This window comes from Felis catus, chromosome A1 (genome assembly GCF_018350175.1).
Source record: "Felis catus isolate Fca126 chromosome A1, F.catus_Fca126_mat1.0, whole genome shotgun sequence".
Taxonomy (NCBI): Eukaryota; Metazoa; Chordata; class Mammalia; order Carnivora; family Felidae; genus Felis; species Felis catus.
The window spans coordinates 4,005,891-4,024,519 of NC_058368.1; the positions used below are offsets into that span (position 1 = coordinate 4,005,891).

Here is an 18,629-nt window from a genome sequence, read left to right on the forward strand (position 1 = left end):
CACCATGTCTCTTAATTAACCACATCCTTGAAATCCTTACTGCTGGGACACTGGGTGAGATCTCCTCATTCTTATGCACCTGATTTGACAGACTGAGTCTTTTGTCATCTGGTTATATAAAAATATAAGAACAAGAATAAGGTGGACTGAAAAGTTCTCATTTGCAAAACTAAGTATCAATAAAGGGGAACAAAACTAAGATCCAAGATGACACCAGCTAAGACAATATTCACATCTGAACATAAAAGACAAGCTCAAATATGCAAGAACATGTAGGGCCCTCAACAAATATTTGTTAAATTAAGAGATCGGAGATCACTTCTACCTACTTTTATGTGGCCAAGTTTATTTTAAATCGGCTAATCTGATAATGCTTTCAAGAGCCCATCTACGTATACAGCTGACCCTTGAACAACACGGGTTCGAACTACACAGATTATACATGGATTTTTTTATAAGTTCTAAAAATGTATTTTACTTTTCTTATCATTTTCCTTACGTTTTCTTTCCTCTAGTTTACTGTAAGAATACAGTATAGAATATATATAGCATACAAAATATGTGCTAACCGACTGTTTATGTTACAGATAAGATGTTCTGGTCAACACTAGGCTATCAGTGGTTAAGTTTGGGGGGAGTCAGAAGTCATAGAGGGATTTTTGACCGCACGGGGTCAACAGCCCTAACCCCCATGTCCCCCCAGAGTCCACTGTACTTGATTCGGTTAAATAATTTTTATCTCAAATACTTTTTCAAATGAGGTAAAGTCAAGGCTGGAAGCAAAAATCCTAGATGCTGGGTCGGAGTTTGAAGCAAAATACTTCTAGGATCTCCTCACACTGTCCCCTTCGTGCCTCTAAGGTACACACATAATGACTAATACCAGTGTGACACCAGCCGTAAAACATTATCACACAGAGGAGCTCTCTTCACCCACAAAATCACCGGGAGGCAGGTTTTGTTCTTATTACCATTTACAGGAGAGCAGACTGAAGCGAAGCGGGGCCAGGCCGTCCGCTCGGTCACGGTGAGTGAGCAGGTGGATCGGAGCGGCCGCCAGGCGAACCGGTGCCCGGGGGAGATGTGCCAGGGGGTGGGCCCGTGCGGGACCAGGACCTGAACCAAAGACCCTCCCTCCGATCCACGCCCGGTATCTTCCAACCACGGCTACAGGATCAGGAATGCCAGAACCAGGACGCCTGACCCGGCAGCCGTCATCATGAAACCGGACGACGGCAGAGGGGCCTCCTGCCCCCATCACCGAGGGAGGAGCAGCCCGGTCCACACGGGCAGCCGCCAGGCATGGCAGGTCTCCTTGCGCCTCGTCACATGACACACACGTGCAACCTGCCTGTCCCAGGTCTGACCAGAGAACGATATATCAGCTCTAGTAAGTGTTAACTATATAACGTTTACGTAGTTAACAACAGTTTTGATCACCCTCCTAAATCCTAAAACATGTTTTCAAAAATAGAGGGCCTGCACCTCTTTAAAATATATTCAGGGATGTCAGAATCAATCCTTGTTATTTTCAATAACTTTCTACCATGTATAGTCATACACAGTCACACATGTCCTCCGTCTGACTTGTAAGTTGCACTCAAAGTTATGAACGTTCTCTTGAACACAGCACGTCCCAGAGCAGGACCGAGGTGTCTGGGGTCTATTGGTCACGGTTATCTTACTGTCTTACCTTTCGTTGTCCTTATTCCCTTGTCTCCTTCAAGCCCTCTTCCCACCCACATCAATCAATAACCGATTATCGATTCTTACCCTGATACTGTGCCATATCTTTTGACCAAAGAGTCTCCGTTCCATACTGAGTTTCATCGTATAAAAATTTAACTTCTGTGGCCCCTGCATCTTCTGCGTTCTGAATTAATTCCTAATCAAGAAAATACACCAAAAAATAATATTTAATAACACACAATCTATTGCCCATCTTTGAACTTCCCATACTATTTAAAAAGTAATTACATTTCAGTCACAGAAACCAACGACCGCATCACTACCTTTAAATCCGGTGGGGACATGACCGCAAGTAACTGTCACACGCATATGAGAGCACGGTTGAGAGCTCGTGAGTCCCTCTCCAATGACACACTTAACATGCAACCTTTCACTTGCCATCTCCTGTCCCCCAGTACAGATCCTGACACTGTTTACAACGCTGACTTACAATCTCTACAAGCCTTCATTCAAAAGAAATGACTCCACCTCTGAAAGGCGCACGGGTGGTTCTGGTTCTGGGACGGGCAGCTTGTTCTCAAGCAGCTACCAAAGACAGACCTTTATTTACCAGTCCCTTACCAAACCCACCTCTTCTGAGAAAAAATGTATTGGTTCATATGTACCGCTTAGTAGTCTGCATGCTTGAGAAGTTGCAATCTGACCCTGTCTTTCTCCTGCACTGAAGCTAAAAGCTTCTTCACAGTCAGGGCTGACTCATTCCTTTCCCATAAAGAAGGCAGCAATGTTATTTGTTTGGCGGATTTGTTTCTGCAACGCAGAAAGGAAAGAGGAAACTACAAGGCTTACACGCCCATCGGTAGTCCCCCCAAAATCCTTTTCCTCAACAGCCCCAATCACTCTGGCGTGCCCACCAAAAACGTCTTGGGCTCTGGTCCATCTGAAGGGAGCTCTGCCAGACTCTGAAATAGGAGTCCAACTCTTAAAGCCAACACCGGCATCATGCATCTAAAGTAAGGAAAAGGCAACAGATGACAACTCCTGGATGAGCTCTGACACAGACTAAACCAAATCAACTGGTTTCATTTTTGATGGATGGGTCTTTAAAACACAGTAATTCAGTCTGTAATATTCGCCCTGAAGGAGAGGAGGGAGCAGTCAAGGATGGACGAGAAGTGAAGAGAGCTTATACTGATCCCATGGCAATGCCAACAGCAAAGCCTTTATCACGTAGGGAAGAGATACGGTGCCCACGGGACACGACACCACCATGGCCGAGTGAGGGGACACAGCAGAAGTGGAGAGCTAATTCTGAGACCAGGGATGGCGTCAGGGTTCACCCAATGCACACCGAAAGGTGGGGGGATCTTAATCCCACCTGCTGTTCAACCCCAAACACGAACATTTGAACCATGCCCTTAGCTACCTCCTTATCGTCTACAAATTCCTCCTATTTACGCAAGTGTCTATTTCTAAAAAGATTTTCAAGACCTATCCCTACCCTATTCAATCTAAAAGAATCCCTAAAACATAGCAATCTTATTTACATTAGGAAATTATAATATAAAAGACAGAAATAAGAATTTTCGGTAGCAAAATACAACGTTCACCTACAAAACGAATAGCACTTTAGAAGCTGGATCTTGTTTCCATTTGGATATCTGTGAGTGATTTCTGTGTATTTTAGGGAGCAGAGAGGAGGAACACTGGAGATAAAACCTGTTAGGTCCCAGGCCCCAACTAACAGTCTCAAGTTGAACAAAAAATAGGATGGGATGCTTTTTGTCAGGGGATCCCTTCCAAACTAATTCTGAGAAGAGGCAATAAATGTGCCAATTTGCATATGATCTTGGGCAAGTCACTAAACTACGTCCAGACTTGTTCCAGCAAACATCACAGAGGACAGTGACCCGAGTGTAGGCAATTTCTATGATTCCTATTAATTAAATCTCTAAGTGCCGAATTCGACCACAATATCCAAAGAACAGAGATGATATGGAGCCGGCTCGCACACAAATGCACGCAGTAAGGAGAGCGAAGGACCGCGGGCTGCTTGCCAACTTTAAGGTGTACAAAGACCTCGCCCAAACCCCTGCCCTGTGTCCCCTCAGTCCCCAGTCACTTGCTTCTGAACTGACGAGCCCCTACTCCCATTACCGCCAACTAAATCTTCACTTAAAGTCGCTTAGCTTTGGGGCACGTGGGTGGCCCAGTGGGTTACATGTCCGACTCTTGGTTTCGGCTCAGGTCATGATCTCACAGTTCGTGAGTTTGAGCCCCACATCGGGCTCTGTGCTGACAGCACGGGGCCTGCCTGTGGTTCTCTCTCTCCCTCTCTCTCTCTGCCCCTCCCCTGCTCACTCACTCTCTCTCTCTCTAAAAATAAATAAACTTGAAAAAAATTTTAAATGGATTCTATTCACCTCTGTCTACCCCCTGACAACCCACACTTTTCCCATACTGTCCGAGCATCTTGAAATAAAATAGTTTCCAAGCTCACTTTCTGTGAACCACTGAAGGTTCTGTGAACCTTCTGTGAACCTATGCTGAAAGATGACCTTAATTTGCTCCAACATACCGTCATTAAAATCACCAACGATGGGAGCAATCTGCAACCAGCACCTTTCCAAGAACAACTACTTAAGTTCAATTAAATACACCTAATCCTTACTTTCTAGAAACTTACCACCCAAACTAAAACATATAATGAAGACCAGGATATGAAAGGCAATAAACATTAAAATAAATTAGGGGGGAGAAAAATGCATAATAGTTGATCTACTTTTACAGTTAATTGAGGAGGTTTCTTATGAAGCTTAAACACCAAATAATTTTTGCAGGTTCTTCTATTAGTGCTTTCTTTTATGGTTGTTTGGTTTTTTGGTTTTTGGTTTTCAGTGAGTGTATTCAAACTAAAAGAATACACTGTAAATAGAAATAAACAACTAAAACCATTTTGTAGCAACGTGGATGGAACTGGAGAGTGTGATGCTAAGTGAAATAAGTCCTACAGAGAAAGACAGATACCATATACTCTCACTCTTATATGGATCCTGAGAAACTTAACAGAAGACTATGGGGGAGGGGAAGGAAAAAAGAAAAAAAAAAGGTTAGAGAGGGAGGGAGCCAAACCATAAGAGACTCTTAAAAACCAAGAACAAACTGAGGGTTGATGGGGGGGGGGGGGGTGGGGGTGGGTGATGGGCATTGAAGAGGGCATCTTTCGGGATAAGCACTGGGTGTTATACGGAAACCAATCTGACAATCAATTTCATATTTAAAAAAAAGAAGAAGAAGTAAACCTCTTTCTAAACCCAGGGGTCAAATGTGCTCATGGCCCCTGAATGTGGGTTTGCATTATTTTGTCCATTCGGTCAACCAGTTGGTTTGCAGCGGCCCCACACGATGTTCCACAAAAGTTATAAAATTACATTATGTATTTACATAAGATTATTGAAAAAAGCGTTCCTAGAGCCACACTGTGCTTGACTACAGCACCCAGCAACCGAGCGGGCTCCTTTGCCTCTGAACCCTCGCGTCCTTACGACGGCCGCACTCACAGCCCGGCCGAGCCAGCAGGCGCGGAGGGAAGGAAGTGCAGCTGTTCAAATCTAGACAACGTGTTTCAAAAGTCAAACGCCACCGGGACTCCCAACTCTTTTTTTTTGCCAAAGTGAGTTCACACACGTATACAACACACGCCCTTACCTTAAGGATCTGTCCTCCTTCCGGATATCTTCTTAAAATGTCCTTGAGAAAATCAACAAGCGGTGGGGTTGTTTGACCAAACCGACCTAAAGCACAGAACGCACTTAAAAACTGATTTTAGAAGAAAAATCCCCCGGCTGTTGCCCACGTGCTGTTTGGTTCCAAGACCTAAGGAAACTTGGACAAGTTATGACTTCACATGTGCTGTTGCAGCTCTCGGCTCTGAACGTCTACCTGGCTAGACACAGTACGGAGCAGAGCGGACTCATTTATCAAATCTCCACCTTTTTAATGAAAGTACAAAATTCGGTTTTTAAAAAAGGCTCACAAACAGACCATATATCACAAAAGATTATTCATTCAAAGACGGAGAGCATGGGGCGGGCTGTCGCCAGGCTCCAAAGCAAGCGAAGTCGATGGCAGTCTTTTGTGGGTGCTCTTGCCACTAAGAAATAAGCCAGAGATAGTGGCGGCTACTAGGCCATGGTTGATATTCTCAAACCCAACTGACGTTCTGATTACGCGGAAATCGGCCCAGTCACTGTCCCAATAGCTGTCCAGTTCAAATACCCCTAGGCATTTCCTCACCGAGAGATGCTTAGAATTGACTGACCCGGTGACCTTCGGAGAGCTGACAGGGAAGTATAGAGAGGACGGGGAAAGGGAAGTAACTTCTCAGACGCACAGAAAAACACACAAACAAAACTGGGCGTAAAATAGCGAAATCATCACTACAAATTTATCTGCATCGTCGGGGTGCAGCACCCAGTGGGCCCAAGCCCCAGCAGGACTCTGCTTCGCAGGGTACTATACCCCGCACGTTCTCATAGAAAATTTGCTAGCTCCGCCCACCCTGGTTTTCCAGCCTGATACAGCCTCATCACATCCCGTGGAATACACCTTCGTTGCACTTTTAAAACATAACCGTTATGCAACTAAAAATGGCACAGGCTCCTGGTAAAATCAGTTCAATACCTCCCCCTTTTAAGCCTTTTGATTGAAGGTTTACAAAAAGATGACAGTTTCTGAAAGTCAGATCTCCAATCTTGATCCAGTCAGATAACTGAAAGAAAAGAAAAGACAAGAAAACAGTGTGTATGAAGAGCAACGTTGTTCACTCAACACTACCTCCATCATTTTTCTCACTTAAGAAATAATGCTTGTTGACCTTTCTTATTAGGAAATCAGTTACTGTGGAGAAGTGAACATTTCAAGGAACAGAAATTTAGTCAAAAAGTTTCCTTAAAACCTGACAGGGCTTTTCCTTAACTAATTACAAAACAGATAAAGATACATATCTGCTTTGAAACAACGTAAACTTTTAATGATAAATCGGGATCGTCAACATAAACAAAATCTTCCTTTTTACATTTCCAAAATGTACCGCTCAGAAGCCAAGGCCAGATCAACCTTCTCCCCAGCATTCCTCAAGTGCTAAGATGGGATGACCTCTCACAGGTCAACAGCCTGCAAAAAGTCACCCAAAAGCTCACCTGCAAGAATCTTCCTAACTTAACACTCCCCAACAGGGTGCGAATGACCTCACTCACCGTATTAAAAAGTCAGTGTTTCCAACTGTCTACCATCATCCCACACAGAGATCCTCCAAGGTTCCTAAAGCTCAACCCGTCAAAAGTGACCTCACTGGGTTTCCTTCCAAACCCTCCTCTGCTATCTTTTATTGTATATCTCTATTAATAGGGGCACCTTCTACCTCTGCACCTCGGAGGGACGCGGGGAGAAGCGCTCGCGCGCTCTCTCTCTCGCTCTCTCTCTCTCTCTCTCTCTCTTGCTCTCTCTCACTCTCTCTGCAAACCACATGGCCAATTAACCTTCCAGGTGCTACCAGGTCCATCCCCAATTTCCCTCAGACCTAACTTGCTCTTCTCCGTTTCCAAGTGCTCATGCTCAGATTCTCAGTATTTCTTGGATTTTTATGACAATCTCTCATCTGGCCTCCTTACTTTCTGTGTATCATCATTCTAGTCCCCATTTCTAAAACACAAATACATATCATTTACATGTATTACATATTATATAGTGTATATATAGTATTATATACTATTATAGTATAGTATATATAGTATTATATACATATAATATATACAATATATATAATACTATATGCATGGTATTATATATAATAATTATATATAATTTATATTATAGTATTATATATACGTACGTATATATATATATATATATATATATACACACACACACACACACTCCCACTGAATCTTAAAGCAAGCCTGTAAAAACTAAAAACCCCCTGCACAGGAAATATGAGTAAGAATAATCCTAGCAGTACTGTTGCTAACCACAATTATTTTAGAAACAACCCCAATTCTGTAACATATTGACAGAGCGGAACATCATCCAGCAATGAAAAAATGGGTTAACTAAGCTGCACATAACTCTGGGTGAATATTCATAACATAATACTGACTTTAAAAAGATAATTCCAAGTTACCACATATAGAATAATAAGCTTATAAAGTTCACAAAGAACTGAAAGTAAACAGTGTATCACTCAGGTTATAGACTTAGGTTACAGACCCACACATACACATATAGGGACATATATGTTCCTAGGTATACATATGTACACACATAAATATACACACTTATGATAAAACAACTGAAACAACTACAAAAAACGCAACAGAATAATAAATGCAAAGGGGTAAGGGAAAAGAGGCACACGGGCTGGGGCGGAGAGGAGCACACAGGTAAATACAAACTACCAACAGTGTTCTTCTCCAGTTGGATGATGTCATCAAAGTTGTTCGTTCCATAGTTAGTTAATTAACTACTTAATTACTAAGTGAGAGCCATGCATAAACCAAGGATTACTAGTCCAATTTAGCACAGCTGAGGTTTATCTGAAGGAAGAAAGGCAGGAAGGGAGGAAGGGAGGCAATTTTTAATGCAGGAAGAAGTTTGCAGGTCTTAAAGAGGCCTTGAAGAGGAAGAAGACAGGGTAGAATCGCGTTCGTAAACACAGATGTAACTGGCTATGTGAGTCTGACAGCGAATGCTTTTGGTGCAGTGTCATCAGTGACCTGTCTACAGGGAACTGATTCTCCCAAAGAGAAATCGAGCAGCACAGATAACTGACCTCAGCAGGGCTCTCAGCTTTCTCCTCCAGAGTCTGCCAAGATTAAGGAATTTGGCTTGGGCCTCTCTCCTTCCTAGACCCTACACCGCTCCAACCAAGCAAAGTAACATTGGTCCTACTCCTCTCCAGAGGCAATGAAATCTTAAAAGTTGCCCAGTTAAGTATATACAGACTTAGTATATAGACTAGTATACAGACTCCCTCAAAAACTTCAGAGATGATCATTTCCATGGACTATGAAACAACTCTTTCCAAATTACTAAGCAAACAATACGATATTAATTACAACCTGGATCTCCCGACCCTTCTTCCTTTGTTCAGTTGTCAAGGACACAAGGAGTTGTGAGACTCAAGACTCAAGAGTTGACAGAAAGGACATTTTTGATCAATTAAAAGACAGGAAAGTCAAATCATGCTTCACACCTCCTGGTTTGAGGCTCGACCACATTCGGTGCAGAGGAAACAGCTATAATGAGACAGTCTCTTCATGAGACCGGAGGCAAAGTGAAGAACTTAGAAATTCCACTTCCAGGCCAGGGAAGGCAAAAGAGGGACAAGGACAATGAAGGTGGCGGATGGCCCGGAAAGACTGAGGACTGAGAAAGTGCCTGATGCCAACTATGTCCCAAACGGACCCAAACCCGTGAGTGACAAGGAGTCCTCAACAGCCTTTGCTTCCTGCTTACCCTGACATATTTAGGATTCCATTATCTCTGGGTCTGACTCAAGGCTTGTGAACTTCCCTGGCGAGACCTTCTGCCTCTCTACATCTACCCCTCTACCCTGCGCACATGCACACACGCACATCCATTTGTACCAACTGCCGTAATCATATCTTTCCAAAGCCTCCTGTATATCCTTTCCTTCTAGTTTCACTGTGATAGTCGGTCACGATCTAGAACCTCACTAGCTCAGGACAGCACAAGCTTCCTAACCAGACCCCCCCTCACCCAGCCACTCAATCTGAAACTCTCTATGCACCACGGCCACATTCACTATCCCGTACCAATGCTTTGCACAGACACCTCCGAAAACACTTCTAGAGGCAAGACTGAGCCACGACTGAGCCTTAGGGTTTGACCACATGTAGGGGACAAGATGGCAAAGCAGACCCAGAGGAATAACCAAAGTGGGTACAGAACCAGGAGACTATAGACAGGAAAGCTAAGAGACAGAGATGGGCCCAGAGAAAGAGGTAAGAATGACAAATATTTATAGAAGAATAAGCTTCTTAAAAAGTTCATAATTTGCTCCTCAATTCTGTCCAAAGTCCTCTAACGAGTCACATGTCTACGTGCTACCAAATACGTAAGAAGGGCTGAGCTGTGGAGGAACATAAGAACAATTTAACTGTGAACCTGTGTCTAAATGGTCAAGAGACCATGGTGTGGACCCAGGTGCACAGACGGTCAAGATTACATTGAGGGATTTAAAAATACCAATGTTTGTACCGGATACAAATCCGATACTTGTAAGGTTATTCTGTGTGGCTCAGTATTCCTTGTATATCTGTTTAACATTTTTTTTGCCTCTTCTAAATCCTGGAAAGGCTCTTTTATCTTCTAAAAAGTGAAGGTATTTATTAGGATAAAAGAATGGGTTAATTTTCAGTAAAATGTTTCCATTTAACTCCTTTAAGGAAATTAAGTTTTTTCACAACTTAAAGAATATATAGATCACAATATGAAACATTCCCATCTTTCAAAGTTTTGATTGCAGCCATTCATTTGCACCCCAGAAATTTTAATGTGAAAGAATAGTTTCTATAATATAGTCTGAAGATCCTTTGCCTAAATTTCTGTGATTCAAAACTGGGGGGGGGGGGGTAGGGGGGTGTGTGAAGGTGAGGATTATTCCAGTTAAGTATACAACACAATTAGAAAAATGTGGGGGCACCTGGATGGCTCAGTCGGTTAAGCCGCGGACTTCAGTTCAAGTCATGATCTCACCGTTCATGATGAGTTCGAGCCCCTCGGGGGGCTCTGTGCTGACAGCTCAGAGCCTGGAGCCTTCTTTGGATTCTGTGTCTCCCTCTCTCTCTGCCCCTCCCCCACTCGTTCTCTCTCTCTCTCTCTCTCTCTCTCTCTCTCTCTCTCTCTCTCTCTCTCTCCCCCCCCTTCCAAAAATAAAAGATTAAAAAAAATTTTAACATAAAAAAAAAGAAAAATCTGACTAATGGTTAAGTCACTTCAAAACAAGTAAACCAGCACAAAAACCCTCTGGCTACAATGCCCGTCGAAAAAGTACCTTAATTTCAGGAAGTGAAGATTCAGACGAAACGGCGGGCAGGGGGCAGGGTGACACAACCGCTGAACCGGCAAATCAATTAAAATTGCCACTCACGAGGGGAAACCCCGTGCGCTTTTTGATCGTGTTACTCACAAAGCATCACGTCCCGGGTGATCGCTAAATCCACCTCTGCCCTCAACCACGCGAGAATGAAACCCGCCCAGTTTCCCTCTCAGCGAGCCCACTGACTTAGCAAGTGGATGCGCTACAACCCCGAGCACAGAGGCGGGCCCACCGTCCTACAGGGAGAGGGGACCGGCGCGCCGTACCTCCCTGTCGCCGAGCCACAGCCGCTGCTCCGACACCGGGAAGCCCGTCTCGGCCAAGATGCGCTCCTTGATGTCGCGCACGGTCCAGGACGCCCGGACGGCCACGGTCCTGCAGCCCACGCAGCCGGGGAGGACGGTCACCCGGAGCCACCTGTGCAAAAGGCAAAGGGACCTTCAGTGGGGGCCACGTGGGGGCCCTCCCGCGCGGGGTCTCGGGGGGCGGGGAGCCTCGCGGCCCTGGGCTCGGCCCGGCCCGGGCGGGGTTACCTGTCCCCCATCGCGAGCGTCCCGGCCGAGCGCGGGCCCGCGTCCGCCCCAGCGCGCCGCGCCCGCTCACGGCCGCCTCCGCCGCCCCGAGAGGCCCGGGGCGGGCACCGAGCGCGGGATCCTCATGGCGCAGGCGGGCGCCGCCCCGGCCCGGCTCAGCCGCAGCCCCGGGAGCGGCGGCACGAGCCGAGCTGGAAACGCGAGAGGAAGCGGCGGCCGCGGAGGCGGGGCGGGGCGGAGCGGGGCGGGGCGGGGCCGGCGGCGGCGGCGCGCTCCCGGCCGGCGGGGCCCCAGGAGGCGCCGCCCGCGGGCACGCGCCCGCCCGCCTGGACCGTTAGCCGCGTGGGCGCCCCGCCCTGCCCGCAGGCCCCGCCCCGCCGCGCGCAGGCCCCGCCCCGCCGCCCGCGTCCGCCGAGGCGCCAAGACCCGAGGACTTGAAACACTTAATAGACCGCGCGGAGCCCTCGCGGAGAAGGCGCGTGTGTTTTCCCCGGCGGGGTTCAACAGGCCCGGGAGAGGCGGAACTAGACGTTCCTGGGGGCCTACGCCTCCGTCGCCTTTAATGACTTTTCATCTCTGGCAGCGTCTCCAAATAAGACTTCTGGTGGCCTCGCAGGCACAAGCTACCGCCGTGGTGGCTGCAGAAAGAAGAGCCTTTCGCGGTTTCGTGATTGTTTTTAAGGCACAAAAGTAGGATCAGTGATTCAGTCGGCTGGAGGAAGGAGCAGAAAGAAAGGAATAGAAAGTAATAGATGACGATATACATGAACATATCCTATGCCGTGTTGAAATATAGGTAACTTATTTTGGCCATATTTTATGGTTGGTAGCCTGTTTTCCCATGACGCCTGCAAGCTCCTTGATATCAGAAACAGGCCTTAAGAGTCGATGGAGGGGCGCCTGGGTGGCTCAGTCGGCTAAGCGTCCAACGTCGGCTCAGGTCATGATCTCACAGCCTGTGGGTTCGAGCCCCGCAACGGGCTCTGTGCTGACAGCTCGGAGCCTGGAGCCTGCTTCCGATTCTGTGTCTCCCTCTCTCTCTCTTCCCTTCCCCCACTCACGCTCTGTCTCTCTCTGTGTCAAAATTAATAAACATTAAAAAAAAATTTTTTTTAAAGAGTTGATGGAATCACCCAAGAGTAACTAATGTTGCCTTGTAATTTGAAAGCGTGCTAGCTTGACGAAGCTTCAGAACGTACCATTATTTTCCTCTGGCTTATTTCTCAGAGGTAAGGATGAGACACATCAGGGGCCGGAGGGGGCAGGCAACATCTATTGCGACAACTCAAAGGCTATGTCCTGAGGAAGTAAACTTGTGTGCTCCTTGTTTAATACCAGGAATAGAATTAAATTTTAGTGTTGGCGCAAAAAAAAAAATGATATTAATGACTGTTTTTCAGTTATCACTTTTCCCCCTCTTGCACAAAAAAATATTACTCAGAACTGTTATCAGCAATAATAGAGTACCCATACAGAATATTCCATCCCTTCCTTCTAACCACATTTAAAAAGGAAAGGCTGGGGTGCCTGGTAGCTCAGCCCGTTAAGGCTGGGACTCTTGATATTGGCTCTGGTCATGATCTCACCATTGGTGGGGCAGAGCCCCGCATCAGGCTCTCTGTTGAGAGTGCACAGCCTGCTTGGGATTCTCTCTCTGCCTCTCATTCTCTCTCTCTCTCTCTCTCTCTCTCTCTCTCTCTCTCTCTCTCACACACACACACACACAAAATAAATAAACATTTGAAAAAGGAAAGTCTGTAAATCATGCAGCTCTTCCCCTACTTGGAACGAGTATGCACAGTCAATCAGAGAAGAGGCCAGAAAACCCTAATGGATGAATATTCGCTTTCTCAATCAGGCAACACTGTACATGCAAATGCATTAGAATATCACCAAGGAGAAAATCTCACTGAGCTGCTGAGCACGATCCCCCAGGGTAAATCCTCCACGCATAAGTCCTTTGATAACCCCCGGGTCTACCTGCTTTCCTTATGGTCTCTCCCAGGGAGACAGGCAAACGTGATGTGGTACAGAGTTAAAGCCTTGAGGAAGAGAAAGGCCCCTAATGGAGGGGATTTCACAAGAAGTGAAGCAGATCTGGCTGGGAAAGGGGGCTGACCGTAAGTATCTTCGAACATCTGGAGTTCGAAGTATATTCAGGATACACTCTAAAGCGTTAGTCTGCATGGGAAATATAAACCTGGAACTCAAACAAGATGTCAAAGCTAAGGATATAGATTTAGAAATCATTTGTTTAATCATTCAGATAATATTTGTTAAACCCCTCCTCTGTGCTAGATGGACACATTTCTAAATGACGAGAATAAACAATGAACAAAACAAAGTCAACATCTCATGCCTGCATTCTAGGGAAGGAAGCCGATTAATAAATAGACAAAGGATATATGAATGCCTCCTATGGTGGCAGCCAAGTAGGGGTAAGTACTATTTAAAGGCGGGGGGAGGGAGTTGGGGCAGGACAAGATAAGAGAGGAAAAGAGCTAAGATGGTCGTAGAACTTTCTAAATGACATATGAGAAGAGGCCTGAATGAAACACAGGAGAAGGAAGTTATCCAGAAGGAGGTTATATGAGAAGGAAGGGGGGCAGAGCAACACTTGTAGCCCATGCATCCATCGTCTCTGACCTGGATTTGGGGTCATCCCTTCCTACTTGTTGCCTCCCCTCTATTTCTCTCCTCTCCAACCCATGCCCCAACTGGCCACAAAACCAAAGTTGGAACTGACGTCTGTTCTGTTTGCTGATAGCTTCCCAGAACCTAAAAGAGGTCCTCACACACAATAGGTGTGCAGTAAATATGAAGAAAGGAAGGAAGTGTTGAGGGAGGGAGGGAGGGAGGGAGGGAGGGAGGGAGGGAAGGAAGGAAGGAAGGAAGGAAGGAAGGAAAAACAGAAGAAGGAAGAAAGGACAGAAGGAAGGAAGGAAGGAAGGAAGGGAAGAAGGAATTACATAAAGGAAATGAGGGGAGAAAGAAAGGGAGGAAAAGGAATAAATAAATATCTGGAAAATACAGAAAAGTAGATAAAAGCTCAAACATTATACGTAATTCTAACACCCCAATACAAACAACATTTTTATGGCCATTAATTTAAGGGCTTTTTATATGATTACAGTAATACTATGGGTACACAGTGTTTTTCCAATTTTTATCACTGTAATAATTGTATTGCTAATAATTGCCGAATTTTCCATTGAGAAGAAATATCTTAGGCTACTCAACCCTACTGATAAATACAAGGGCATTTTAATTTTTCAGAAGTGCACAGACCAATAAATATCTTTGTTCATGAACTTTCACCACTATTTAAGATAAGAAAGAAATTTGTAAAAATGATGCATTCCAGTAAATGTCTAGCTGAGCCCTAACTCATTCTGTAGGAGTATATTATAAAATTCAGAACAGCAAAAGCCAAAACCATAGTCTCTTCTTTTAGAATGAGTCCAGACACAATAAAAAAAGGGGGGTGGGGGGAGTCCTGGGACCATCCTTTCAGCCTATTTCAGTTGTAGAGACGAACAAATAAAATTATTTTATTGTACAAGCCAGATTCAGCAGGACAGAAGCAGAAAACAATGTTGTTCTCTCTCACGAGCCCTGTTTTAATTTGTCCTGGTACTTATTTCTTTCCCTTTCCCTGGATGACAGAGGACGGCAGGGCTTGGACCCTAGATTCCCCATCACTCCTGGCTGATAAAAATTCTCCAGTTCCTTCCAGTCCCTAAAATGACTCATCTTAGTAATTGAAAACCCTCTCCAGGGTAACAACCAAACCACCAGTCCAATCCAATGTAAAAAATTCTGAAATAATAACCGGGCTTTATTCCGTCTCACCAAGTCAACTGCAGTGTGGAAACGTAGCTCAAGGCTGAGCTAATTTCCCCTGAAACAACATTTTGTGGTTTTATGAAATGGAATGTGCCTGATAGCATGTCTTTGATCAGAGGGAAACAAGAAATGAGTCCCTTCTGGAGAATGTGCACCAGTTATGTAAAGACCGAAGAGTGACAAATCATTGTCCCTTTGTTTAATGAGTCAGCGTAAGGCTGTTTGGCTTGAAAATAAAAAGATGAGAATATTGTGGATATGTGAAGTCCTAGAAAAATGAGTAAAACCTTAAGCCAAACAGAAAAAGGAAAAAATCTCTCAGGGAGAAGAAATAGGACCTCTAAAATCATGGAGTCAAAAAAACAGCAATAAAGTGAGGCATCCCAAGTAGCTTCCTATGATGGAATCCGAGGGGAGGATTCACGCAAAGGCACAGAAATGTGATCCGAGAGCACCTGCAGGGATATCATGAAATCCTTACACTACATCTGCAGTTACATGAGGGGAACGGGAGCCACTTTCGGATTTGAATCAGGTTAGGTGATCTAATTTGCATTCTAGAAAGACTGAGGATGACTTGGAAGGAGGCAAACTTAAAATAGGAACAAAACCAAGAAAAAAATGCTATCCGTGAGATGAAAACCTTCAAGAACAGTATCAATCACGTGGATAAAGTGGATAAAGTGCCCGTAGGATTTGACAACGAGGAGGCCATTGTTGGTTGACCTCTATGCTCCAGAACCTGCAAGAATTTCCTGATGACTGTAGGATCAAGTTCAAGTTATCCTGCATGGATAAGGCCCATCACAACGGAGCCCTGGTCAACCTTCTCAAATTCCTCTGAGGCCATCCCACTATCTGTCTCCATGACCAGCTGATAGTAACACGTAAACGTTATGGAATACTTACTATGTGCCAAACACCTACTAAAATCCTTATGTGGCTTAGCTCATTGGATCTTCCCCCCAAACCCTACAAAGTACATAAACCCTTAATTTCCAGGCGAGGAAAATGGAACCACACGCCTTACTTGTAGCTGCACAGCTGTTAGTGGGTGAGCCAACTCCATGAGCCCGAGCCCTATTACTATTAAACTATAATATTCACAGAATACAATCACTTCACGTGGCCTCGCTGCCCCCTACCTGCACTGTCCTCACCTACTTGCAGTCCCCTTCCCATCACTTTCCATCTGATAAATCTCTAAGTCGTCCTCCAAGATTGACTACTTGTCCCAGTTTCCCCCGTCTCTTCCGGGGTCCTTCTTTCTGCATGATGTGTACACTGCGTATTCACTGTTGCTATTATGGCACATATCATGTTTTTTAGTAACTATGACTCATTTTTATTCATTGCAGTGGGAGCCCCATTGCACTCCTCTTGGTACCCCAAGGGCCTAGTACAGAATACTAGTCCGTGACTGTTGCTAAGATGTTTGAGATGAATGAACGGGCTGCATATAGGGAAATAGCAACTTCACTCCTAACACCAATCAGGCTTTGTTTTGTTTTGTTTTGGGGTCTGTTCAAAATGCTTTGGGCTGCAAGTAACTGATTCCGCGACTAGCAGTAGCTAAACTGATAATGGTTTGTTTTTCTCACGGGTCAGGAAGTCTAGAGGAATGCCATTGTTCACCAATCTCAAGACTAGCATTCCAGTGATGTTTTGGGACTTTCCTTCCTCGTCATAGAATGGCTCATCCAGTTCTAATACTTCCATATTCGATGTAGGAGGATGGGAGAAAGGGAGAAAGGGAAGAAAACAGTTTTACCTCTTTTATCAGAAAAACAAGAATGTTCCCACAGACTTCTGCTTCTCATTGGCCACCCCTAGCTGCAAGGAAGGCGGGCAAAACCAAGCCTCTACAATAGAAGGTTCTAGAAGGAGAATAGGGATTTGCAAGTGACTGTTGGGTCAGCCTACAACACTATCTACAACATTGCTCTAATATGCATGGCAAATGTATTTTTTCTAATGTTTATTTATCTTGAGAGAGACAGAGACAGAGAGCAAGCAAGGGAGGGGCAGAGAGAGAGGGAGACACAGAATCCAAAGCAGGTTCCAGGCTCTGAGCTGTCAGCACAGAGCCCCATGTGGGACTCGAGATCACAGACTGTGCAAGATCATGACCTGGGCTGAAATCCGACGCCCAACTGAGTCACCCAGATGTCCCGGCAAATTTATTTCCAAAGTGTCTACAGAAATATTGGAAAACGATGTAACGGGTAAGTTTTTCATAGCCTGATTAGTGACATACCAAGGCACATCTTTTGAAAGGATAGTAGGAGAAGTGTTTCATGCAACTAATCTTTCACTGCCTTGGGATGGGGATTTGGGTAAATCCTATGATTTTTCTGTTCACTTTTCTATAATGACAGTCCCTAAAGTCATTTTAAGTTACAAAACAGAATTTCAATTCTCTCATTGGGATAAGTTCCAGGCAAAATCATTAGATAAGATTTCAACCTTCTGTCTTCACTCAAAGGTCACCTTCCTCTTTCTGTTGCCATCACCACCCCACGCTAAGTAAGACCCATTGTCAGATGCCACCCACCTTCCAGGAGGTGACAGCTGTGGAGCCAGGAGAAGGCAGGAGGACGGGCTGTTCGTTGGCTGTGTGGATCTGAGCCCTACGGGTCTGGCAGGTGATTAAGCTCACCATTTCTCCCGTGGGGCTCTTGGGGAAGTCCTGTCACTGGGGACCCCAGCGGGAGTGGGGGGCGGGCAGTGCCTCTCTCCACTGAGTGATCACTCACGACTGCTTCCACAACCTTCTGAGTCCACACCACCTCCCACCCCTTGCTGTTCTGGCCCTACCTCAAGCAAACCACATTGAAGAGGCCCCGACCTGATGCTGTCCCACATAGTTCAGGTGTGTTCTATGGAAAATTCTCTCCTATCCCTTGCCCAGCAAGCTTGGGCAGTGCAGGCCAGAGACCACGATGGCCGCCTGCTGCCTCAGAGTGCTTGGTCCCCAGGCCTGAACTGGCCTTGAACCCAGTCCCAAGTTCTTCCTGTGGTTCACCAGGCTTGATGTAAAGGAGATAAACCCCTCTAATCCTGTCCACTTGGCAACATCTTTCTCCAAAGAAATCGGTAGCAAACTTCTCTTCCCTCCCTATACTCTCACTAAAGGGGATCACACAACAGGTCCTGAGGCTCTTTGTAATTGTATATGAGGGAACGTCTGTCCCCCAAACACTTTCCAAACTGAGGTAGGAAGCACTTACTTTTAAGCACTTTTTTTACCTTCAATACGCATCAGCCATCGGAATAATTCAAATCGCATTCACAGAGACCAACAGAAAAAAATACATGAATAGCATGTAAATCAAAAGAATATATACGCGAGACATGCATCATTATATATTCATCAATTCAAAATTCAAACACCACAGTATACCAGAACCATGGCAGTTAAACAAAACACCAGCTCCTAT

At 45.3% G+C, this 18,629-nt stretch overlaps 1 protein-coding gene across 5 annotated transcripts in view; it reads right to left on the reverse strand.

Moving 5' to 3' along the window:
• Window positions 1-18,629, reverse strand: part of SACS (sacsin molecular chaperone) — an 86,085-nt gene that overhangs the window by 30,555 nt on the left and 36,901 nt on the right. For 3 of the 5 annotated variants that reach the window (XM_006927166.5, XM_045040956.1, XM_045040986.1), the window contains exons 3-6: window positions 11,077-11,227; window positions 6,373-6,460; window positions 5,398-5,483; window positions 1,774-1,885 (exon numbers count right to left, since the gene is read on the reverse strand). In XM_006927166.5, coding sequence (XP_006927228.4) covers window positions 1,774-1,885; window positions 5,398-5,483; window positions 6,373-6,460; window positions 11,077-11,227 — 437 coding nt within the window. Of the gene's footprint in view, window positions 1-1,773; window positions 1,886-5,397; window positions 5,484-6,372; window positions 6,461-11,076; window positions 11,228-11,343; window positions 11,565-18,629 lie in introns of those variants that run through there. The other 2 variants (XM_045041013.1, XM_045041041.1) reach the window with 2 other exon arrangements.